Here is a 26,618-nt window from a genome sequence, read left to right on the forward strand (position 1 = left end):
AGTCCATTGGTATGGACATAACTGTTCCAGTGGGGGGACGTCAGGCTGAGGGATGGTAAGGTTGAGTACCCAGGACTTACTGTGGTTAATCTTCAGACCCGAGGCACTTTCAAAGGTACAGAGCGCGGCGTGGAGCGCCGGCAAAGACTGACGGGGCTCACTGAGGGTGAGGATGAGATCATCTGCGTAGAGCGCCACTTTATGGTTCTGCCCACCCATTGGGATGCCGTGGATGGCCGGATCACGGCGAATCATGTCCGCTAGAGGCTCTATCGCTAGGGCAAACAGTAAGGGCGAGAGAGGGCAGCCCTGCCTAGTCCCTCTCCCTATGCTGATCGGATCCGTTAACTGTCCATTCACGCGGACCCTGGTCCTTGGCGTAGCGTAAGGCGCCATGATTCTGGTGATCATCTTCGGACCAAGCCCCATCTTGCAAAGGACCGCCCGGAGGAATGACCAGTCTATCCGGTCAAAACGCTTTTTCAGCGTCTAATGACAGGAGGCAGGCCCGGATCTGCCAGTGATGTACCTTCCCCACCAGGTGTGCAATCCGTCGCACGTTATCAGCCCCTTGGCGGCCGTGGATAAAGCCCACCTGGTCCGGGTCGACCAGGTCAGGCATATGGGGGTCAAGTCGCTTTGCCAGCACCTTGGTGTAAATTTTAAAGTCGGTATTCAGTAGTGCTATCGGGCGGAACGACGAGCAACGTGTGGGGTCTTTCCCAGGTTTCGGAATTAAGGCTATTTCCGCCATTCCCATATCCGGAGAGGGGCCTTGTTCGTCAGTGAAAGAATTAAAGAGCCGGAGAAGGTAAGGTCCCGGCTGAGTTTGAAACAGGCGATAGAAGGAGAGCGGCAGTCCGTCGGGACCCGGCGTCTTCCCCAAACTGAGATCACTAAGAGCCGAGGCTATCTCTTCCTGCATTATCGACTCCTCCAGGAGTCCAGCTGAGTGCGGGCTCAACTTCGTCCCACTGTATTGCTCTAGGACTTCCTCCACCAAGGCAGGAGTCGGTGGCTCCGCAGTGTAGAGCGAAGCATAGTAATCCCGGAACGCCTGCAGCTTATCCTTAGCCGCCGCCGCCTTAGATCCATTAGGGAGCACCACATTCGCTATATGGGACTTGGCTGCTTTGACCCTCAGTCTCCTTGCTAGGAGCTTCCCAACCTTATCCCCTCCATCAAAATGTAACTGTTTCAAAGCCAAGAGGGAGCCCTCGGCCCTATTCGTACGCAGTAGCTGTAACTGGCCCCGGAGATCCGCCAGGTGGCGTCTCGTCTTTAAGGTAGAGCCATCCCGATCCTGTGCCTCTGTCACCTTCAGATCCCTCACCAGGCCGTCCTCCACTGCCCTCCCTTCTCGTGCCCTCGCGATCACAAGAGACGTAATATGACCCCGTATTGTGGCCTTAAAGGCATCCCAGACCACCGGAAAAGGCGTCTCGGGCAAGTCGTTGTGCTCAAAGTAGGAGGTAATGGCTTCACGAATGTCCTCAACATTCGCTGCATCACGAAGGATGTGTGGCGGTAGATACCATTTCCGCTCTCGGGGGGGCAGTCCCGCGGGTCCCGAATGAGCAGTTCCACATGAGCATGGTGCGAGATTGATATGTCGGACATCTCCACTTCCACTACATCCCGGAGGAGGTCATGAGACAGGAACATACAATCGATGCGAGAATAAGAGCGGTGAGCGCTCGAATAAAAGGAGTACTCCTGTTTGTCCGGGGAAAAATACCACCACGCATCAAACAGTCCTAGGTCGCCAATCTGTTTGCGAAGCGCCAGGGACATCGCCCCAGCCCCACTAAAGGAGCCCTCGCTCCGGTCTAGCTTTGGACACCACACCATATTCAAATCACCCCCAAGAATTAGCGAGGGGCTACCCTGAGGTATCTGATCCCGCAAGAGGTCACGGAGGAAGCGATCCTGCGTCTGATTGGGGGCATACACATTACACAACATTAGACGGCGACGTCCCACCTCAACAGAGACCTTGAGAAAGCGGCCATCGCCACTTCGGAAGGGCCTACATAATCGCCACCCCTGCAGTTTTCGTATCTGCCGCCGTCCACTACTGGAGAGGGTATCTAGGGTGAGCCATGCGCCCGGTGTCAGCCTGTAGAAGGTGGGTCTCCTGCATGAAAACAATGTCTGGGTTATGTCTCAGAAGGTAGTGCCAGATCTGCCTGCGCTTATTGGGCGAGTTAAGGCCCTTAACATTAAGAGACAGAATCTTTAGGGGGCCATTCAAACTACTAGCCATGGCAGGGATCATCGGAAGTCGCTATCGGAGCCATCCTCGCTAATCTACACACCATCCATGCGCTCCAGACAAAGATCCAACCACCACCTCTCCTACCCGCCACCCTCCGCTCCCTCCCAGGTCCCACATAGAAGAAAGGAGAAACAAGAAGGAAGAAAGAAAGGAAGAGAGGAATAGCGAAGAACAGTAAACAAGAACCAGGCAGCCGGACAGGCTGGATGTGTGAACCAAATAAACACGGCCAACAGGGCCAGAGTTCTCTGTCCCCAGGATAGAGCATCCTACACCCGCAGGTTCGAACGCTCTTCGGGATGTCACTCCCCAGGGGGCAGTTCAAGGGGGACATGGCTATCAGCCCGCACCAGAAAGCACGGAGCCCCCACCGCCCCAGGCCCAGTGTGCAGGATCCAGGGGCATGGTAGACCCCCCCCCCCGCCACCCGCTCCCGGGTCAGTAAAAGGAGACATGGGAACAGTACATCAGGAGGAATGCAGCATGATTATATCCGTCGTCAGGGCGTATGAAGGCTTGCCGTGGGAGAATGCCCTTCGGATTCAGACTTGTTCTCCTCAAGAGCTCGAATGTGGGCAATAACGTCCTGTTTAGCCTGACTGTGAGTGAGCTCCACAGCAGGAGGAGTGCGCCGTCGTCTCGGTACCGTGGTCCAGTCAGGTCCAGTCGGCGTCCTCTTACGGGATGGAGGTCGAGAAGGGCTCTCCGGGGGAGAAGTCGAAATGTGGATAGCCGCGCCGCTTCATTGTAGGATCTCAAAGCTCTGCGTTTACCCTCCCACTGGAAAATGAGCGCAAAGGGGTGATCCCACTGGTAGGGAATGTTCATGCTCCGCAGCTTTTCCGTCACCGGGCGGAATGCGCGTCTGCGCTTCAACGTATTAGGCGCCAAGTCCTGGAAGATTTTAATCTTGTGGCCCTTGTATTGGAGGTCAGGCTTGTCCCGTGCACATTTCCAAATCTCCTCTTTCTCCACAAAAAAGTGCACCCTAGTTAGGATGTCCGGTAAAAGGCCCTACCTCCCCGAAGGGGCCGCCACTCGATGCGCCCGATCAAGAGTGGGGGGCGACACGTCCTCATCTCCTCGGACCTCATGAAGGAGCTGCGCCACGTAATCCATCACGTCCTTCCCCTCTTCTCCGAGCGGCACGCCACGGATACGGAGGTTGTTGCGCCGGCCCCTGTTCTCCAAATCTTCCTGCTTGATCCGGAGCTCAATGTTCTGGTCCTCAAGGGCTATCAGGCGCCGCCACAGATGTTCCTGATCCTCCGTGCGTGTGTCCATGGTTCTCTCCAGGCCATCAACTCGGTCCCCCAACTCCGTAACCTCCTTCCTGAGCTCAGTGACGCAGGAGTGCACTTCAGATCTCAGGGAACCTATCTCTGCCTTAAGGTCAGTCATAAAGGTGGCCATAAATGCCTGGGTAACCGGCAGGGAGTCAGCAGCCACCCGTGATGGGCCCTCCCCGGCCGCCGGTGCCCCCGTCTTGCCCCACATGGCTACTACAGTGTTGTCTTTAGGGGCCGCCGCCGGATCGGCCCTGGCAACTTTATTAGTGCGCGTCATCGTCTCTTGCAACCGGAGGGACCACCTGCAAGTCAAGGTCCGCCGCTCCCCTGTGTTCGCACAGCACCAGACGGCAAGCAATAGCAATAACAAAGGGGGGGGGCAGGCCCACTGGGATAGCGCACTAGCTAGGAGTATAGGGAGCAGGCCTACATCCCGGCCACCTGAGGGTCCAGAGTTCAGATCATCCGGCTCCCGCAGCAGCAGGACTTCAGTGGGCCCCCACACCCCCTCCAAAGCAGCCCGGGTAGCTCACCTCATATATGCAGTCTGGACCCACTGAGCAAGGGCACCTGAAGATGGTCTGTCCAGGTACAGGGCGCCCCCTCCTCACCGTTCTCACGGACAGCGCACACTTCGAGGGCCACCTCCTCAATATCACCACGCACCTCAGCTTCACCTCTTCAGCAGAGCAGTAGACGCTTCACCCCGCCGGGTCTCAGCACTCCGCCGCCTCACTCTCGCCGTGGTCGCCGTCGGGAGACTCCCGCCAAGGTCAGGTCAGCGCCGATGCAGGCAGTCACCCACCGGCAGTGCAACAGAGGGTCTCAAAGAGGGAGCAGCACCAGGTCGCAAACAGGACAATCCGCAGGCAGCCACTTCGCCGCTGCGTCACTGCACACCCAGCTCTCTCCGGGATGACAAGATGGCGGGCGCCGTCCGCTCACACCAGTGCCCCCAGGGCACCACGCACAGAAGGTCGCCGTCGGACACCCAGCCACGGCGTGTCCCCCTCTCACCAGTGCACAGCGGAGCGGGGACGGGATCACCCGGCGGTCGGCCCACCGCTCGGTCGGCAATCTGCGAACCTCCGCTTCAGGGCTGCAAGTTGGCGGGCTCCGGTCTCGCTAGACACCCGTCCAGCCAGGAAAGCGCGGTCAGGACTCCTCCGACGCAGGCTGACCCGCGGGCACCCAAGCAAGGTACTTCCACCTCGATGCGGGGGTCAGGGGAGCGGGCAGATGTCCGTCGGCGCCCACCGCGCCTCTCTCTCAGCCATCAGCGAGCCGTCTCTGCCGGGCACCAAAATGGCGGAATGGCGGGCTCCGTTCGCGCCGAATCGTCCACCCGCACTGAGTGTCTCTCAGGGCACCACTGCTCCAGCACAGCCTGCGGACTCACGACCCCAGTTGTCCACCTCTCCGAGGCACGGAGGGGAGAGGTCAGGCACCCCAGGAACCGCAATAATAGCGTATGTATAGGCCAGCAGCGGCGGGAGCTCCACAAGAGCACGTCCGCTCACATCGCCGCTCAAGCCACGCCCCCTCTTGTTTACTTTTAAATAGCTGTATTAAATATTGTTTTCATTAATGTAATATATATATTAGTTATTACATTAATTTTAGACATTAGTATTATTATAATACATGTGTTATATTGTTTTGCCTTTCATTTGTGAGGTTTAATGTGTAAATAACTTTTTTTACATTGTTTAAAGTAATTTATGATTTAGTAACTGGTTGTTGGGTTTGAAGCAGAATAGGGGAATAAGGTGGGAAGTTATTTAAATGATAAGTTATTCTTTTTCATTTTAATTTGTTTATGTTAATTACATATATAATTGGCAGTTAATTATTAATTTCTTTTAACTGATTGACTGGTATTTTACTTATGTAATTGAATTTTGTGATTTTTATTGCATAATTTAAATTTTTGTAGTTTAACTACTAGTTTATAATTTAGTGTTAGGTGATTGAGTTTGTAGGGGAATATGGTGGGAAGTTATGTAATTTTCATAACAAAATGTATGTTATTTAAATATTTAATTAGTGTTGGACCAGGCCCTTTCTGAGCATCACCCCAAACAGTTTGCCTACCACCACCCCTTTTTGACTGAATTCATTTTTGTTGGCCTTAGGATTCTGGGCACTGCTAACTGGCTTATCCACAATTGCCATATTTAATTTACCAATACGTACAAATAAAGTGTACTACATGTGACTTGGGCCAGTGAATTAAATGCTACTAGTTGGCCTGTAGTATTGATTGTGCCATCCACTTCAGTAGCATCTAATTTCATGTCTTAGGCCTGGTAAGGCTGAGCCTATGGATGCAGTTTTAAACTGTTATGTCTATCTGTGAAGATAACCCTCTTGCCAGGCCCAAACCTTCCTTTTTAATACATACGTCACCCCTAAGGTAGGCCCTGGACAGCCCCAAGGGCAGGGTGCAGTTTATTTAAAATGTTGGACATGTACTTTTAAGTTGTACATGTCCTCATAATGAAAAACTCTTACATTTATTTGTCACTCCTACAAGGCCTATCTCTCCCATAGGTTAACATTGGGATACCCTTACTACACTTTGTAAGTGACATTTACAGCTGGGAAAATACTTTCAAGTTTGGTGTCTCTGGACTCCCAATTTGAAATCAGAACTTATGGTAAAGTTGGATTCCAAGTTGCAAGTCTGAAAATGCCACTTTTAAAAAGTTGCCATATTCTTACTCAAACCCTTCAGTGCTATCTGAATGCACGTCTGGGGTGGGTGATACCTGGGCTTTGTGCATTCTCTCCAGACAGCCACATACAAAGGGAGCTTAAGTATGACTGATGGGCCATCCTGGGCAGGATGGGAGGGAGGAGCTGACACTTACATAGGCTATGCTGTTCTCAAAGGGCTGCATACCACCTGTAGTGAGTCTGGAGCTAGGGCAGGAAGGGCAGGTACTCTGTGCACTTCAAAGGCATCTCTGTGGAGTCACCCTCACTTTAAAGGCACAATTGGGACAAGACAAAAAGTTGATGGACGGAATGCTGAACATTGCCAAGCATTATTCCACAGTCACAGATCTGGGTTAAATCCATTGTTCTTTTGTTTGCCACACCACTCCAGTTTGGACCAAGTCATGTGCAAATCCGTCTTCCTAGGAATAGTCCAGCCCGTACTGCCAGGTCTAGCCTCCTTGGACGGAAAAACAAACATCCTGGGACTAGTTTCAGGGTATCACCCCTCGTCAGCTAGGCTAGTTTGAATCCAGTTGCATAGCAAGCAAGGAGCCCAGGTCTTGGGCATACCCTTTCTACTAAGGGTGACTAATAGCAACAGAAAAAATGATGAACGGAATGCTGAACATTGTTGAGCATTTACCCCAGTCACAGATCTGGTTTAAATCCATGGTTCCTTTGCTCAATACTTCACCCCAGTTTGGACCCAGCCACATGCTAATCAGTCTTTACCCTGCTCCCCATAGAAACAGTCCAGCATGAGTTGCCAGGCATGGTCCTCCCTGGACTGGAAAACAAGCATCCTGGGGCCGGTTTCGGGGTATCTCCCCTCATCAGCCAGGCTAGCTTGAAACCAGTGGCTTAGCAAGAACCGGACTCACATCTGGGCATACCCTTCCCACTAAGTGTGACGTATAGCAACACAAAAAGTTGATGGACGGTATGTTGAACATTGTCAAGCATTCACTTACAGTCACAGATTGGGGCTGCCTACTCCCTGTCATCCGGCCGCCATCACAATCAGTAATGAATCTAACCTTTCCAAAGTCCATCACTTTCTCTAATTTAGCTTAAGCTGGAATGGTCATAGTAAATTTAACCACTCCAAAGTCCAACACTTTATCTACTGTTGCTGAGATCGGAGTGGGAATAGAAAACCTACCCCCTCCAAAGTTCAATACCATCCCTTGAATATAAAACAAACTCCTTTGAAGTCCAACACTTTCGCAAGTTTTCTTTATTTTCAACCGTTGTCACCAATTTATGATTTTATATTTTTCTAATGTTTATATTATTTTTTTTAATATGTTTTTGTATTTACCATTTAATTTTAACTTTTTATATTTATGCAATTTTTTTGTAATTAAGTCTGGTATGTGTCTATATAATATATTTTTGTTCATTTTTATGTTATTGTGAATATTTTTTAGGAATTTTGAAAAAATGCAAATCATGTTGTTATACTATAAAAATAAATGTGCATTCAGTTTGCGTTATTAATTCAAACTAATCTTTTTAAAAATTGACTTTTTTAATTTATTTTCATATGTTTTATTATATGTGTGTTTGTTAATTTGTGCTTTTAAGTTATTAATGTTTTTAATATAATGTTTGTTAACAAATATTTGATTATTGTTTTATATGTTTGGTAGAGAAAATATATATATTTAACTTTTTAATTTATATGGCTGAATGGCAAGTCTGAAGGCTGGTCTTGCTTGATCTTCCGAGGCCTTTTATACAATAGGCCATTCTATCTTATTGTTCAATTTGTTAAGGGTAGTGACAGCACACTAGCAAGCTACTAGTTCTAACCCTTACAGAAAGGTAAGTATTAGACTGTAGGGATGGGAACTTAGCTACGTTTGCAAATATGTGACCTGTGTGGTCCTTTAGGGTCCCCATTAGCACCAATTATATTTAACATCTTTGTGGCCCTTTCTTTCCCTTGTTTTGCTATTTCGCTTACTCTGCAATTCAAATTTTCATTACATTACATAACATTAAAATTTGGGACATAATAGACTCAAGAGCTATCACTAAAATACCAAATCAGCATTACTGATCAGCTGACCTTTTTTTCAACTTAAAAACGGAGGTCTAGTCTCCTGCAAATGGAACACCACACCATCATTATTGAATGTTTGCAGTTCAAGGCTTGACTGTTGTAATTTGTTATATGCAAGATCACTCATGTTCCAAATTCACAGGTTACAAATAAGTAAATATAATTATGTAAGCTTTTGGCTTAGAAACCTTGAACCTAAATGGATATGTTCTCCACATTGGTAGAATCAAGTGCAAACTGGTAGACATAACCTTACAGCGTAGTAGGTAAAGCACCCGAATATCTGGAAATATGATTCGTACATAAGTACGTCATAGAGCTCCTGCTGGAATTTAGCCTCTGTGTTGTCTCACTGTTCAAAATATTTAACATAAGGAAGACAACCTTTACAGTTCAAGGACCTCTCAAGTGGAACGTATTACCTATGCCCCTGAGGAAAAGAGATATTTGGGGAAAAATATAAAGTGATTTTCTTTGCCTAAGTAGGAAGAAGGAAGAGAGAGAGTAAAGATAATGGAAGAAATTAATGTTCAGAATAGCAAACTGTAGACAATTAGATGCTGGTTGTTACCTACTGTGGTACACCATTTTCTATTCATTTTATCTTTCAGTCTGTTCTTATTTCTTTGGAAAGGAGGAAACTTTACCCACAGAAAATAGACAGAGAATTATTGGCTTCTGGATGTGACACAAAATTGGAAATGAGTGGGAAGAGAGCTATCAGTCAGTTTAAAGAAGGCCCGTTCTTGTCTTGTTCTCTTACTTTCCCTGACTCAGTAGTTGGAACTTTATTTCTACCACCATGCTGCATTTTACTGTACCATCATACTGCTTGGCTCCAGATGGCTCCTAGTTACTACTGCTGCTGAGTACCTCATTGTTTTCCTTGCACCACTCAGATATTCAAATATTATTGTAACTAACATATTTACGGTGAAGCAGTCCTCCAAATTAATAAAGTGGCTATCTTATAAAAACTCAAACACTTTAACTGTGGGTGAATCATGAAGAATGGGTTTTGATACCAGGTGTACTTTTATGCCATTGTTTCATTAAATCTTCAAACTTTCTAAGGATAGCTCTGACCTCAATAACAAGCAGCCTTTATTTTCCTTTATTACATTGTTATTCTGTCAAATGTTTAATATGGCTTTATAAGCTGGTGTATATGGCACAAGTTATAATTTGCTTCTTAATACTGCTTCTTTTCGATGAATACCAGAAACTACAGACAGCTTTGATGTTTTCTTCAATCTGTTCACAATGTATACAACAAATTTGATAAGAATCTTTTAAAGATTCAATGTGAAGCACACATAGGAGGGTGGTCCAGCTTGCAACTGAAGAAAGTGGTTATATCATGACAGATTTTGAAGTTACAATGCAAATGAATGATTGTTCTCAAAATGTTTAAGTCCTACCAGTAAGCTCAAAACAGTCATAGAATATTAACCCTTTGGGTGCTCATGAAGGCTCCACGCCATCATGAGTCATGGGCGGTGTGTGCTCATGATGGCGTTCAGCTGTCATGCCGCTGCCGCTCCGCCCACGCGGCACTAATTCCCCGCCTGTGCGGGCGAATTAATGAGTGGGCGGGGTCATGATGGCTCCACGCCGTCATGGGCACACATCGCCCGTCACTCATGGCGGCGTGGAGCCGTCATAAGTACAGGAGCGCCACGCCCAACCCTTAGCCCCACCTGCGCCGCGGCACAATTCGTGGTGCAGGGTAGGGGTTAAAGAATTGGCTATTTATAAGACCTCCTGTAGATCTTTGGCAACAATAACTCCTAAAATAGTTTTCATTTACACACCACGTCATTCCACCCCACTCCTTTCACAGCCACAACATTAATTTTAAAATGGCACATACATGTCACCACAGTTTGGGAGCGGTTCCGCTGGATGTTCTCCTCCTTGTGTGCAACAGTCATTGCATTGGGCTCTGCCTGATAAGCACAGAGAGCTTCCCACTCCCTTTCCAGGCGGTTTTTGTTCTTCAAATGATCTTCCATGTAAGACTGAAAAAAAGACAAGCAATAATCAAAAACGTCTTCTAGGCATGCAGACTTTGTGTTATTTAGATATGGGCCCTTAGGAACTTATGTACAAGGATTAATTCACAAACTATTGCGTGCACATAGACTGGTTTGTGAATGGTAATGCAATTTGCAATACTGCCTATGTACTACAGGGGACATCACGAATTTCAAATTTGAAGGGAGCTGTAAAACAACCTACCTCATGATTATATATGAGGAGGGTTTCGATTTGCGACCTCCAGCAAATGGCTGCAACCCCCTCTAAATGGCCTGCAAGGGACTACCAGGGTTGCATTTACGTTACCAAATTGGAACTCGTCTTTAAAGCAGATGTTGTCCCTTAAAGAGACAGGTAGTGATTTAAAAATGGTGTTCCTGTATGCGAGGACATCTGTGGAACATTGACTCCCCATGCCAAGGCTGCCCAACTGGATTTCCAAAGGGGAAGCTGTCTCATTAGGATAGCTTTCCCTTTAAGACTCAGTTACTGCCCCCTCTGAGGTGTTCTGTGACTGCAATTGCAGTTGCAAACCATTGATAAATAGCATTGCGGATTACAATTTCAGAGGGGGGTCTCATTTCATGCCCCCCTTCTAATTGCAATTGCTAAGAGTTGCAAAATCTCTCTTGCAAGTAAGAAAGGCTTTCCGACTCACAAAAGGGGTTTGGTAAATTACCAAATACCATTTCACAAACCCTAGGATTTAGCAAATTACAAGTTATGTAACGGCAAAATGGTTTACCACATCTAAACCTTAGTTGCTTACCAAAAACGCAGGAGATTAAATGGTGACAAATGTTCCCCTTCAAGTTTTACATGAAACTGGGTGTAAAGAGAGCGCTTGCATGTGTGGGCATTTTACATAAATGCACATATGTTATGAAAGTAGCACTTTGAGGTAACATTTGTTGACTTCTAAAATACTGAAGCATTTCATGCTCCTGTATAGTGCAGCAATGGAACTTTCTACATTTTTCCACACTAAAAATAGCAGTGTTTATCAGAATTAGGGTATGTATGACCACAGTATATCACATGACGTTATTGCAACAGTTGAAGATGAGAGGTGCACTGACAGAAGCACATAATTGCTATGCGAAAAAAGAATGCGTGTCCATTCACACCTGCTTAGAACGAAATTTGCTGAAAACATAATTACAAATTCGTGGCAATTGTAAAGATGCATATTCATTCACAAAATAGTTCATCATTTGAAGGCATACCGCTTATAAAAATGTGTAATTCTTCCCTTTTACATTTCTGCTCTTATTTAAGTACCCGCTTTGGCAAATCCCATATTTGAATAAACTACTACATTCAATTGCCTGGGGAGTCCCAGAGGCACTTGTCAAAGGTGAGAATGCTGAAGTTGCAATCTGTTTCTCCAAATTGTCATTTCTGTGACGTGCTTGTCTTTTGAACTGACATTGTTCGACATTTACACCTTCTGAAGTGAGCAAGAATGTGTCAATGAGATGATGGTCTCTTAGATTTTCTGATAGTACTTCCATAAACTCGACAGGGTTTCTTTCATGGTCCGAAAAAATTCACATGACAATAAAGCAGAACAACTGATGTGTTAAAAGTGAGTCACAATCACATTAGTTTGTTGCTACTTATATATGCCTGAAACGGACTTAATTAGGCTGAGCCCCAAAGGAGTTTTAAGTGCTATTTTGGATATTTGATATATTCTAAGGGGGTGTTGCACTAAGTACAAGTTATCCTAACCTTATCTTGTCATTCCTCACACATGTGAATCCTACAAGCTCGAACCCCACTGACGTGTAACTTAAAAACATGATTTCCTCCTCCTACATTTATGGCTTGGGCAGAGTTCTGGTGAGATTAAGGGTTGCGATGACCTGTTTTATTGACTGTCACTGAACATATCCTCAACTTCTCTGTTATTCTGTGAGCTGGACTTTACACCTAACCCCACCTTTAGGCCTACAGATGACAATATAAATATGTGCTTTCTGTTGTCAGTGAGAAATACATAGATTTCTTTTTGTCGATGTGAGAGTAGGGATATATTGCTGTCCCTTTACCTGGATTTGCAGATCTCTGATATAGACTCAAAATTATTTGCATAGTCATTTGACTTTGAGCCCGTTACTGCACAACTTTCATGAGCATTTCTTCGCAAAGAAGCTAATCAATGCGTTTTAATACCATGTTGAGGTGGTTACACAACATTTATGTTTCTTCCACTGTTAAATTCTGAGCGTAAATAGTATTCTGAAGACGCCTGCAAGCCACCTATGGGGCAAAGAACCCTCCAAGAAATAAATGAAACAGTGCTCAAACAGCATAATTCAACAATTTGACATTAGTGTCAATTCTTGCCTATCAGCAACTAGTAATACAAGATATGCGACTCCAGAAATGTAGTACCTAGAAGGCTTGCCATATGATCAAGATTCTCCTCTTGCTGTTCATGAGCCTGGCTGAGTATGCATTCTGTATTAATTATTCAGTCCTGGAGGTCTCATTTCATTACAGATAGGGCTACTAAAGCAAGCCTTTTTATTGTCACACTTCATGAACATCATCTCACAAATCAGTAGGACAAGAAATTTATTTTACGGTGCCACAGTATACAGTTCATTTGATTATTGGTATATGTGTGGGACCAGAAGTGGCTATTAGCAGAGTAAATCAACCACCTATAATGGCCTCAAAAAGGTAATGGTTAAAACCCTAAAAAGGTACAAACATGGTGGGTCAGATTACATAGATGACCACTATGCATTGTTGCACTGACATCTCTGGATTAAAATGACTGTACTGGAGACGGCCAATTTTGCAGCAACAACTGCATTAGAATCTACACTTATCAATACTGCAAAATGTGATTTTTAGCATTGCTCAGTCAGGGCAAATTTTGCTTTAGCACTTTTCAGGTGGTGCAAATTTCAGTGACAAACTGCACCTACACTGCAGGAGCTAAATTGGTACTGGAAAATAAAATAAAAATACCAGAGAACATCTGCACTAAAAAAAGTGCAAGTCCTGGTTGGTAGAGTCGGAGTGAATAGAGAAATGAGCAAACCGGATGAGCCTGATGCTCATTCGTTGATTTCAAATTGTATCTACATCTAGAAAACACCATGGTGTTTTTACAGTTCTAGATAATACTGTACTTTAAAAAAATACTACTATAAATATCACCACCGCTGTGCCAGTTCACAGTTGCAGCATGGGGCTTCACTGTATCCTATAGTTGGGGAAATAGACCTTGCAAGAATAACAATGTCAATCAATCACTGTGCAAATGCAACATTCATTTACATAGAGCCTCAAATAATGATACAAAGTGCTATGCCACAAATTCCTGTATCCATTAAACAAAAAGCATCTTTGCAACCCAGACACCAATTCTAAAAATAAATAAAACATTGATTTAGAAGCCAACCCATCAACAAATCAGATATATCACTGGTTTGGATACTCGCCAAAAATATTAACTATCCAATGAAGAGCTGGCACAATCCTCAAGAACATAAATTAGTCACTCAAACCACATGTGTACCTAAACATTCACTTATTTACTATGACTTCCCTATAAGGCTTCTACTTGTTGCCAGTGAGAAGGTGAAGAGTTTTACTTTTGTATTTTCTGCTCTAGATACCACACCCAGGCTACACATAGCAAAACCTTTCCATTTTTTACAACAGTCGTTGTGTAGTATAACATGTGTCATGTCCTAATATTAAGGATTGATTTAGAACCCACATAGAATTCACTACCATACCTTTTCAGCAAAGAAAACTCCCACATAGGGAAATCAGTGGGAGAGCACATAGCAACTATCCATTAAAGTACTCCGGGCAAGAAAAACAGCACGCCATTTGTACACTGGCAATGTACAAAATAGGCTGAGAATGACGTTGTGAGCAAAGGAAAATATCAAAAGCAGTCATCTCTTCTTCTTTGCTAATTAAATAACTCACCCCTTATGGTGAAATCATGACTATCAAAAATTCCTAGTGCTTTTTGCCTTCTTTGCTACTCTAAATATGATTAAACACAAAAGTGAGAGAAAGGAATGTGTATTAAATGCTGCACAAGTGTATTTGTGGGCTTTTTTAAATGATCAATAAAGTGCATTTTAATCTAAAATGTACATGCATGCAATGACTAAGGCCCTGATTTAGAGTTTGGTGGAGAGAGTAATTCATCTCAATGACAATGGAGTACCCTTATGCTGAAGTTCCGCCCTCCTGATATGAAGTAAGGGTCGTACAGAGGCTTGGCCATTTGACCTCCTGCCCGTTTTAGAGTGGAGGGTCAAATGGCCAACTTTATCCGTCACAGCCAGGTAAAACCTATTGGTAAGAGTCAGGGAAAACTGCTAAATGACTCCTGCACCACAAGAGATGACTCGCATGGTGAGAGGGTCATTTGTGTTTTTTTATTTTCAAAAAGAAAATTCTGCTTTGGAATCTTTAAATTGGAAGTGTGGTTACTCCAAACTCTAAATTACCTGCTAAATAGTTGAGTATCATACTATACATAAAAGTTCTGTTTTGTTTTTCATTAAAGTTCTGCATGTTCATTATTTGCCCTTACCTTTGATAAGTTTTATTTCAAACTTGTGACTGTAAAAGTCAGTAATCTATTGCCCCAGAATTACTTCTACCTTGGAATTAGATTTCTGTCATTCAAAGCAATCATAAAAGATCCCAAGGGTGCTCCTAACTCGCTTTTTCAGTTATACATTTATAAGACTATTCAAATTAGCAACATTAAGGTATGAGTATGCTGAAGGTAAATTGTGCATGAGCATACAATGTTTTTATACATTAGAACAATATAATTTCTGTTGGAAAAACACCTTCTCCTACAGCCTCTTAAATATGGGGAGGGGCACTAAAAACTATTTTACAGGTTCGTTCACGTTCAGTTTCATTCTGCACCTTGCCATTTTCTGAATATGTGCAACCCTTTCTCTAACCCTATAAGTGAACACAGTAATGGGAAAATTGCTGTATTTGCACACCCAAGTGATATATAAGTGGACAATAATTCTTGTGAATCAGATATGTATACTTAAATAGGAAATATTTGATTCAAAGTGCTTTATATCTAAGGCTTCCAGTTTTCAATTTTTACAGATAAATACAGACAGAAAACAATCTATTTTCTGTCTGTATTTATTTTTAAAAGCGGAAAAGTACAGAAAAGTTTGCCTCTTGAGACACTCCTTGTTGTCCTTGCTAAGCAGATGGACACCAAGTGGATTTTAAAACAGTATGCGATTTCCTTAAATACAGGAATATGTTAACATATATTTGTGTATATGCTAATATTTACCAGTCGGTGTAGTGTTTTGTTATATTTAGCTGCATAATTTGTTGAAATGCAACAGGCATCAACGTATGAGTGCATGTTTATCTGCCAAATAAGGATTGAAATATACCATGTTACGACTTCATGTCTTCTCAAAACATAAAATAAATATGGATAGATACCAATAAAATGGTCAAACAATTAAAATGGATAAATACAGAGAGAAATGTTAAAAAAATAAATACCATAACACCAGGAGCCCTATTTATAATCTTAGAATTCATTCAGCTTTGGTCATTGCTTACTTTGTAAAACAAGTAAGTGCAAGGGATCTTCTCAGGAGGTCACAGCAGCTTGCACCATCTGGCACTGCAAATGGAAATACAAACACAACTACTAACTGTAGGAAACAGGACTGTTTGCAGATATCCTCCAACTTTTTTGCCCCCATTTGAACTGCGGATGCTGGTTTTCGACTCTCATAGTGCACTGAATCCTGCTACTGGGCTCCAGTTCATGTTCTCTCCTCCAAAAACTACATGTGTAATTGGCCTCCCCAATTGACAAGAGCTTACCTCCCTTGAAGTCCCTGGTAAGTGGTACCTGTGGTACCCAGAACATGGTTGGTAAAGGGGTACTCAGAACTTGCTGCACCGGTTGTGGCACCCTGAGTGAGCCAAGTAAATTAATGCCAGCAGGCCTCCTGTTGCAGACTGTGTTCACTGCTTCAATTCGACTTTGTCCTCACCATGTGTGACAAAGTCCCAGAACTGCTTTTAGTATATGTCAGTCACTCCTAGAGTAGGCCTCTTGAGTCCAGGAGGTACGGTGCGGTATATTAGGAATTTAGACATGTGAGAGCAAGCTTACTTGTCTCTACATTTACCTTACCATTAAAGAGCACTATAAGTGTTAGGCGGTCCATAGTATAACAAGGGAACACCCGGGTGGCTAGCTCCCTTATGGTACCACCTAAATATATCAAGTTTGGTGTTAAATACCTTGCCTTCCCTACCCTGACATGAATATCGTGTCATGGGAAGGTTGGCATACACCCACATGGCTACCTGGTTACCGCAGCAGACATGTACCTTGACCTAAACCACTGGATTTGGCCACCTCAGGGGCAGATTAGCTGTAGGGAGTAGCTGCCCATTGGCTACTAGCTCCCATACCTCTAACTCATCTATATCCAGGATTAAAGGAACACCCCTGATACCAAAACCTCAGCTCTGATCGAAATACTTCAAGGAAAGATAGTAAGAAGACCGTTTTCACCGACAACAAAACTTTGCCCCTGTCACAGAGGAAGAGAGGGATACTGAAGCTCCTTGGCAGCACTGCTTGGAAGTGCGTGAGTGACCTTTGTTCGTAGCACAAACTTGGCCCTTCCTAGAAATGGGGCCATTGTGGGAGCCAGAAGCAGTCTCAGAATCCCATGGACTGGTGGCACCAGACCCCTGCAAACTGCAGGTAAACCGACGGTGTGAGATTTCTTTCAAGTTGTGTGAATTACTTATGTGCCATAATGGCACAGTAAAATGCTTAAAACATGTTCCTCCAGTTATCCCTGACTGCTCTTTTCCACACTACCAGGAGTGAGCTAAGGATTGTTGATGTTGAATCCAAGGATCATCTTCGAGGTAATGTGATAATATTACATGGTAAGGTCTCACAACCATACCACATAATATTCTACTTTCCTACACTAACCATCAACCTCCTGTGTGACTAGAAGAATTGTGTCTGTTGCATGTATTATTTATGTTAATGTTTATTAAATTAACAATGCTGCTGTGCTCATCTCAAAATTACACAGACAGCGTCACAATGTGGAGGACTGTCATTAATGCCTGTGTTGAGAGTGAGGAGTGTGACACAGCGGCCAGAGCGGCTGACTCCGGAGCACGAGGCTCACAGTTCAATCCCGGCACTGACGACAGCTCAGCATTATGTGACTCTGGGCAGTAGCTCACTTAATCTCCCCAATGGCCCCCAGCACCTTAAAACCTTAAGGGGTGCTATGGTCACACTTTACAAATATGGAGTATTATTATTATTATTATTATTATTATTATTATTATTACTATTAATTCAAATTAAGTGCTAGTGTCGAGTATAGGAAACCACAGTCTCAAATTAAGCACTGACTTTGGTAGGTTCTTAGTTTGGGAACTGCAAGTAATGTGTGTTTTGCCAGGTGCCAAATAACCATTCATGCATGTAGCCTACATTGTCAAATATGCTAACATATCAATATGACTCAAAAGATCTGTGTACATGGGTGTCTAGTGCTAGTATGTGTCTGTGTGGATGATATATTTCTTTTAAGTTTTAAAATGTTGCGTAATGTTCTAGGTGACCCAATATGTTCAAAAGATTCCAAATGTTCTGAAACACTGCATGAGACATGACTTTTAAAAGGTACACCAAACAATGAAAATCAGGAAAATAAAGCTATATTTAAAAAAACATAACTCTGTGGAGACTTTCTTTTTAAGGTGCCTTAACAGTGAACATGTAAAACGTTACCAAATGTATCAACATAGCAGTGTACTGACATTGCAAGAAAACTACATTTTAATGGGTTTGATATTTCTGGGTTACATGGCACAATGGAACTATATAACACAGCGTTCTACTTGTTAAGTGTTTGCGCACTCCTGAATTATTTTCTTGGTGCTGATATTACATGTTTATTGTTACCCAAAGGAATGGGGTTTATTTTATAAACCTTGGAAGAATGAAGAGCTGAGTGGCACACAGGGATTCAATCCTGTGTCCACTTAGTGAAACACACAAACTACAGTTAATGCATATGTCCACATGGCATCCTAACAGGGACTTTCACATGGTTCACAGCACGGTGAAATATTATAAAGAAAAGCTGAATTTGACAACGCTTTCAGAACACTGTAAATGAAGTTATATTTCATAAAGTTGTTGGCAATTGTGAAACACTGCAACATTCTAGTATATTTTAAAACGTTTTAAAATACCACGGATCATTGCTAATGACAGTATACAGTATGCTGTGCAATGCTGCATGTTATATTATATAAGGCTTCGTAATGCCATTAAACACTAAACTGAATGTGAAATTAACGTGAATTCAAAAAAGTGTTGTAAATACTGCACGCAGATGTACATTTTGAAAAAAGTAATACTAGGGAATACTGCAAGAAAGTGAACAACACAAAGGAACACTCCCTAGTGAATGCATAGGTTACAAAGCTTTGTTATATCATGGAATAATATGAAGTGAAAGTTTATTTTAAAATTGTACATTGAAATGGGAAACACTGCCAGTGAATGCATATTTAAAATATAAACATACACTCTTATTCAATACTGCACTATAGCTAATATACTAAATTGTATTCATCCTAGAGTAAAGCACAAACAATGAAGTTATATTGTAAGTATATTTCAAAGCTCTTCTTCGCACTGCTGTTCAATAGGTATTTGTAAATAACTCATTGTACCGTACAATAATGTCAATCATTGTGCATCGAAAGAAAACCACGAGTGAATAAATGCGCATTTAAAAAAAGTCTACAATTGAATTGTACACTTACTGTGAAAAAATAATAAAAAATTGCTTCCTCAGAGGGTGTGGGCGTGATGTTTCAAGCAAACACATATTTAAAATGTGGCATAGGAATGTGAAACAAAGCAAGCGACTATTTTTTTTCTAAATGTTTTAATATACATGGACAATATGAGAGCTACTTGTTTTGTTGTGCGACATGGCAGGTCTGGCCGCTTGGATTGCTCCTTTTGGTACTGTGTTGCACTGAACTGTGATGTGTCCCTTTCTTAATGGGACAGACAAGGTAAAACAATTGGCAATGTTACTTTGCAGATGTTTCTTCAAAACGGTAAAATCTTTTATTTAAATCTGACATATGTTGAGCCTTTGAGCCCAGTAATTGACACTAAAAAACCTCACCATTTTCTAAGTAATCATTGTGGGAGACATATTGCAGCTGCAAGGTTGTGATGACAGAACAGATGGACATTTTCTATTTACTAGACCATAGTTGGAAAATATTGCTTTTAATTTTTTTTTAACATGGAGCGAACGCTTAGGCATTGTGATTGGCTGGGCATTACATTGAAAAAAATGGCATTCATGGGAACCACGCTATGAGACAGACTTTGAAAGGGTGAGAAGCCAATGCCAGTCCTATTAAGGGCTCATCAGAAGAGACCCTGTCTATAACATCTAACAGTCCTGTACAAGTCAGCACCAATTATTGCACAGAAAAATACAAGGAGAACAATTGATGTCAATTGCTCGCTTACCCATGTCCACAAGTGTTATAAAAGGAGATCGTCATTTCCTGTGACCTCATTCCACCACTCCTTTCATTTAAAGGCTTGCTTCTAAAAAGTTCTTCTCTAACACCCTAGTGTACTACACTATTTTGGATTACAACTGAGATATAGTTTTTTTATGTTAAAGGTGATTCTAAAGCAAATACACTATGCTAACATTTGGAAATTACTTGACTCATGAATTACTTTCTTGGTAAATTGACTTTTCTTAATTGGTTTTAACGTTCTCTTGTTCCCCAGCTCTTCCAGTGAGGTGGGGCTTCAGTCTGGCCTGGCTCCCAAATGCTAAGCTAAAGGAAACATTTAGCTTGACATTTTGACTGATCTCTGGTTTGCTTGGCCTGGTTTAAACATCCCATTGGCACTGGAACTAGGGAAGCAGGGATGCTGCAGCGCCACATAAAAAGTGAAATAGTTTAGATGGGAATTGAACACTTAAGGGCACATCAAGGGGTCTATTCGGATTCGGGAACAAATGCTCTGAATAGCCGTTTGGAGCGTTTGTCCCGTACGAATCGTACCCTGTAATTTCCTGCGTATGTACGTCGAAGTACGATTCGTACCAGGAGCCGGACTCCGTACGAATCATACAGAGACCGTACGACTCGAATCACCATACGAGTCTCCGTCGGAACCCGCTGTACGCGATATCTGTATGGCTCGCGGCTGGTTTATACGACCCAGCAAATACGATACGTGTCAGGTACGCACCGTACGACCTCTTTTTTACGGGAGCTGAAAACACCGTAAAAGCAGAGTTCGCGCCGAAAGAGGTACGGAACGGCCCCCCCGGGTACGGTGCGTACCCCCCATGATCGCAGGGGTACGCACCATACACCCAGCGTACGTGGGGTACGGTGCGTACCCCCCATGATCGCAGGGGTATGCACCGTACACCATGTACGCTGGGTGTACGGTGCGTGCCCCTGCGATCATGGGGGGTACGCACCGTACCCCATGTATGCTGGGTGTACGGAGCGTACCCCTGCGATCATGGGGGCTACGCACCGTACGGTGTGTATGTGATTGTGCGCTTTTCAGTACGAATTGCCCTTACCTGACGTGGACCGTACGGATCGCGTCCTGATGCCCCGGTCCGGATCGTACTCGTCGGGTCGTACGGCGTGTGTATGAGACGTACGGAGAGGGCTCCGGATACGATTCATACGGACGTTTTTTTTTACCGGATCGGAATCGACCCCCAAGTTGCAGCGTTTGTTGTGTTTTTAGAGACAGGCTGTTACATATCACCTATGGCTTTAGTGAGTTGATGTTATTGGCCAGAATTCGTACTTTAAAAATTGTTCCAGCACCTCTGAACTCCCCCATTGTCCTATGACCGAAATCCTTACAAAGAGCATTACATTATTAGCCCCTTGTGTTTAGAAGTGATGGTTTACACATTGCATTACTGTCTTCTTTGATGAGCCAAAAGAGTAATATGCCAAGTGGAATTATACCATAAAAACTACATTTCTTATGAAATATTTGAGGAGAAGTATGTTTTCAAAAGTGGTATTATGCTTTAAAACATGGTGATGAAGTTATGTGTCAAAATGTTTTTCTATACTGTAATAATTTGTGGCATAATTAGGAAACACAGCATGCAAAGTCATATTTTAAAAGCATTATGATTATATGGCGCAAACCTAAGTGAAACTATATTCAAGACCACTGAAAGTAAGTGACAATGGAGGATCAATTAATGTGGTTGGGTTAGCTAAACTGTGGTGCAAAAAAGCTGCAGAGTATGTGGCACCATTTGAAACACTTTGTGGCAGTATTATTTAATTATTTAGCATTTTAACATAAATTAATACTGCTTGTGCTAAGGTTTTACCTTGCTAAAACAGTATAGCACCTCAATGCAACAATAAGCTATCTGACCGGTTAACCTTTGCAAATAGTCTGCAACTGTACACTATTGTTCTGATAATTATTGATCCTTTTGAGCTAGAAAAATATTTAGTTGAAATATGCACTTATGCAACAAATGGTGGATTGTTGTTAAGTGTGGTAGATTTACAATCATGCAGACAATTCTGCAGCCATCAAACTGTGTAATTCCAGTGGCCGTACCTATATGTGAAACTGTTAAATAGTGCAAGTGATTTCAATATTTTTGTAAATACTTGTTTCTGGACATAAATCAAAATATGTCTGTGACAATATACAAATATATCACACACATTCTCTGCAAAATTAAATGCACAGCTGTACACATTTCAGAACTCATCTTCAGATTAGTTCACTTTTGACATATTAGTTAGTATTTAGTTCTGATTCCATCAATATTTTGCAAATATGCAAACAGATTGACATTAGCAAGTATGACACTTATCCCTTCATGGTATTACTTTGCTTATACATCAAGCTAAATTTATAGAACAAGAAACGGGAACAGTCACCTGATATGAGCCTATACGAGAAATACCTCTTGTCAGGGATATAAGAGTTCTCATGTAAGTCTCAAAAAGGATTGTGTATCACAATGTGATTGCCAAAATATTGTCTGAGAAAAATATTGTAACCTGTATCATCATTTTTTTAAAATGTGTCTCCTTTGGCTGTAAATGTTGTATAATTAACTCTGATTGGGGCAATTGTTTTAAAACCATATTTAAGACACAATATTTATTTCACATGATATTGGAGACATAATATTCTAGTACAGTAATCTCAAAAAGAAGAGCTCCTTATCCACAGAGTCAGTTGAAATCTTCCTTCCCAAACATATTTCAATGAATACAAAGCAAGTAATACCTCATGATGCCCCTGGGTGAACAATGTTTCTCTTGGTTTATTAGATCATAGGGAACCATAATTTAGCATTTGACCAGAAACCCAATATGAAATTACAGCAGTAGCAACAATCCTGTAGGCATAATGTGTTTTTCTGTTCTTTATTCAAGAAATGCATGCTATATTTCCTGTCTCCATTTTTTTCTTTGATCATTAATATTCATCCCTTTGAGCTCCCTGATGTGAGATATGATTTATATTTCCCTAGTTGACCTACATACGCTCTGTGCTGTGGGTTTCCGATTTCAATCCTAACTCTATATTAGTTTTTCAAAAGAGATGTGGTTTCCAGAGCATCCATAATTTTAATTGCATTGTTTTTCTACTTAATCCGATCCCTTTCCTGAATCTTAATGTTTGACTTATTTTTAAAATCTTTTTAGTTTTACTACTACCGTGCATTACATGGAAATGCACTTTCTGACCCTAAGTACTTGCACTTGCCTGGAAGCAGTCACTCAGAATAGATAATGCCTACACAGTAATATTTAATTTCTAGAACTGCCTCCTAGGACAGGCAGTTGTGAAGATTTACCCTTTTGTACATTGCCCACTCATCCCCTTACATTAGTATATCTACTTTGTGGAGATATTTATTTTAAGCATCTATGACAGCTAACAGTCTGTATGTCTTACAATGAGGCGGTTCCTTTGATTTAATAGAAATAATGTAGCACTCATAGGCCAGACAAAGTTGGAGGAAATACTAAAACCCTAAAGATGCATGGTACTCTTCATAAATGAATGGAATTCATAGAAAAGTATGCGGTGTACCAGAATGACATTTTGTTGTAGTAAAACTATCAATGTGTCTGTACACTTAAAAACTATCAATGTGTCTGTACACTTCTTTGTACCTCTTGAATGATTACTTTGTTCCTGTATTTAGTGTTCCACTATTAATACTTATTGCACTCTCAGAATTTATGTAAACTCTAGGTTTACATAAGTAAATATGTTTCCATAGTACCTTTTTATTTATTTAGGTACCTTCGATGAATACTATATTATTGTCTTACAATGAGCAAAATCCATTATGTAACCTAGAAATATAGCGCTGAATTTTAAATACATTATGCTGAGAAGCTGACATTACAAACACCATTTTTCACCACTCTTTTCAAATAAATATGATGTTTTTCTTTCATGGGCGTCTCAGGGTTAGGACAAATCCCTGACCTTATTTATAGATTTCCTCTGACATGATTGTTGAGGTGCCTGTTTTAATAAACGTCTACACATCATGAAAAGTTCTAATTGACAAAGCTGCCATAGGAGTAGACTGCATGCTGCTCCCAAGTGCAGTTCTCACTGCAGCTGTTATTTACATGGGGTTCATCCTGAACTCTTGGAAATTAACAACTCTCCAAGTAACCCTAAATCAGGCAGACTGTCAACAGCTAAAAATATGTCTGCTCAGTTTTAGGGATTCAAACCAATCTATTTCTGCTTTCCACTTTCACAGCACACTAACTCTTAACTTTTTTTAGCAGTTATTGACTTTGTATTTTCATGGTGTTATCTGAATGGAAAATAATTGTGAATATCTGAAAAGACTTACTTTATGTATCTCATAAGGTCTTTTTTACAATGATCTAATACACTCTAATCACACCCCTATCATCATCTAACCATACCCACATTGAAAACAACTCAAATTGAGATACTGAGTTCTCTAGAAAATTATAGCTTTTGCAGACGTAAGTTTCCAAACCTTTGAGAATCAGGTCTAATGTGCAGAACCAAAAATTGTGCTATGGGTTTTCTCAACTGGAGTTAAGTCAGCCGAAGGAGAGATATTGTTCACATGGAATGTCTGGGAAAGCCTACTAAAATGTGACAGAAAACATTACTTGTTAAGACATTTGGCTTCCTTCAAATAGATTTAACTGCTTTATAATAACCTTTCGGTTTCCTTATTTATCTGCAGGGAATATGTTTGGTCCTTACCAATACATATTCTCTGTTTTTTTTATTGAAGTCCCATTTGCAAATACATTAAAACCCATACATCCATAAAAGAAATTTATATTAGGTAAAATATTAGAAATACAGGATCAATAAATAGCGCAACAATATTGAGGAGTCATGAACAATGAAAAAATACAGACAGAAACAATTTAAGCCTTTTTACAACAAACATAAAACAGTATCCACTCCCAAGCCTGGACGTAGCCTACACATCACATCAAATCCTAATCAAAATTTGTTGCCCACATTTTTTCAAACTTCTTAAGCCCCCTACTCATAAAGCGTAAGTATGTTCACTTTTTTTTAACCGTTTTCATCTTGTGGGCCCATTTATGGACAGAGAGTACGAGATCAGTACGCCATCTTTACAACAAAAGTGATCTAGCAACTGCCATTGCAATGTATACAAATTTAGAAAGCTTATCAGGCAAAAGAAGATCTGGATCAAAACCTATAGTTATTAACAAATTATTCACTTCTAATACAATACTGCATTCAGATTCCAAGTGACAAAAAATCTCCTCCCAGAACCTCTGAATCCTAGAACATTGCAACATATTGTGTGACCAATTGGCTGTAGGATGATTATTACAGCGAAAGCACTGCGCCGATTGATTGATATACATTTTAGAGAGAGAAAGAGGGGATCGGTAAAGTTGCCATTTACTAAAGAATAGCATCCTTCACCAATTTGCACCTTTTAGCATACTGAAATTAAGTTTATTAATTGCTGACCACATACTGGCTGAAATTTCTAATTCTTCATGTTTCATCCATTTTGCAATCTCCTTCTGCCCAAGATCGAGGCCCTTAACTGAGGATAAACGCTTTTTCCATTCCCCAGGTTTTTTACAAGCCGTATCCTCTAAAAGTGCATGAACAACCAGATATTGTTTGCAAATTTGGGTTAAGTCTAATTCACTAAGAAATTTGCTAAAAATGCTATATGACCCCAAAAGAAGAAAATCATTAACAATCAATTGTGACATTTCCGTCATACTCAACAATTTTACATTCCTAAAAAAATCTGAGACTTTGCAAAATCCGGCAGTGGCCCACTTTAGTGTAAATTCTGAGGATTGTCTAATCCCTGACAATAACAGAAGGCCAGATAACGAGGTAGAGGAATTGATTACAGGGATAGAATATCTTTAATAGAGAGCCTGACGTTTTTAAAAAAAAACATTGTAGGCACTTATACTGAACCAGTTTAGGAGATTTAAAAATTGATAGAGAAGAGTGGATCTGGCTTTCCTTACACATTAGATTCATAAAGCAATTGATAAAAAGATTTGATTGTTGTTGAGACTTGAATCTAGATATACATTGTGCAAAATAGGCAAAATATTAGTCCCTGAGATTCGGAAGAGCTAAACCTCCCTGTACCAACTCTTCATATAAAGTGCTAAGTGCAATTCGCAGGGATTTTTTGCCCAAACAAAAGTTTTAAACATAGACTCTACTCGGCTAAAAAAATAACCTAATAAAATACATGGGATGGCCGAGAATAGAAAGTTAAAAAGAGGAAGAACAGACATTTTAATCAGTGCAACACGACCCAAAATAGATAGTGGAAGAGAGTTCCAGCCTGAGAACAAATCCTGAACTTTTTGTAAAAGCGGGACAAGATTCAAATGATATAAATCACTTATACTTTCTGAGAAATAAACACCCAAATATCTCTTGGGTTTGGTGTTTACGCAAGAGATAATATCAGGGTGCAAATCCAAGCCCACTCCACCGCACTGAATAACTTCAGATTTCTTTTTATTGATTCTATACCCACCTAGAACCTCAAATTCTTTA

At 41.9% G+C, this 26,618-nt stretch overlaps 1 protein-coding gene across 1 annotated transcript in view; it reads right to left on the reverse strand.

Annotated features, from left to right (window-relative positions):
• The window catches only part of PTPRN2 (protein tyrosine phosphatase receptor type N2), a 2,458,064-nt gene that overhangs the window by 119,633 nt on the left and 2,311,813 nt on the right, over positions 1-26,618 (reverse strand). The window contains exon 15 of the mRNA XM_078663270.1: positions 10,233-10,380. Coding sequence (XP_078519396.1) covers positions 10,233-10,380 — 148 coding nt within the window. The remainder of the gene's footprint in view (positions 1-10,232; positions 10,381-26,618) is intronic.

Source organism: Lissotriton helveticus, chromosome 10, assembly GCF_964261635.1.
Source record: "Lissotriton helveticus chromosome 10, aLisHel1.1, whole genome shotgun sequence".
Lineage (NCBI taxonomy): Eukaryota > Metazoa > Chordata > Amphibia > Caudata > Salamandridae > Lissotriton > Lissotriton helveticus.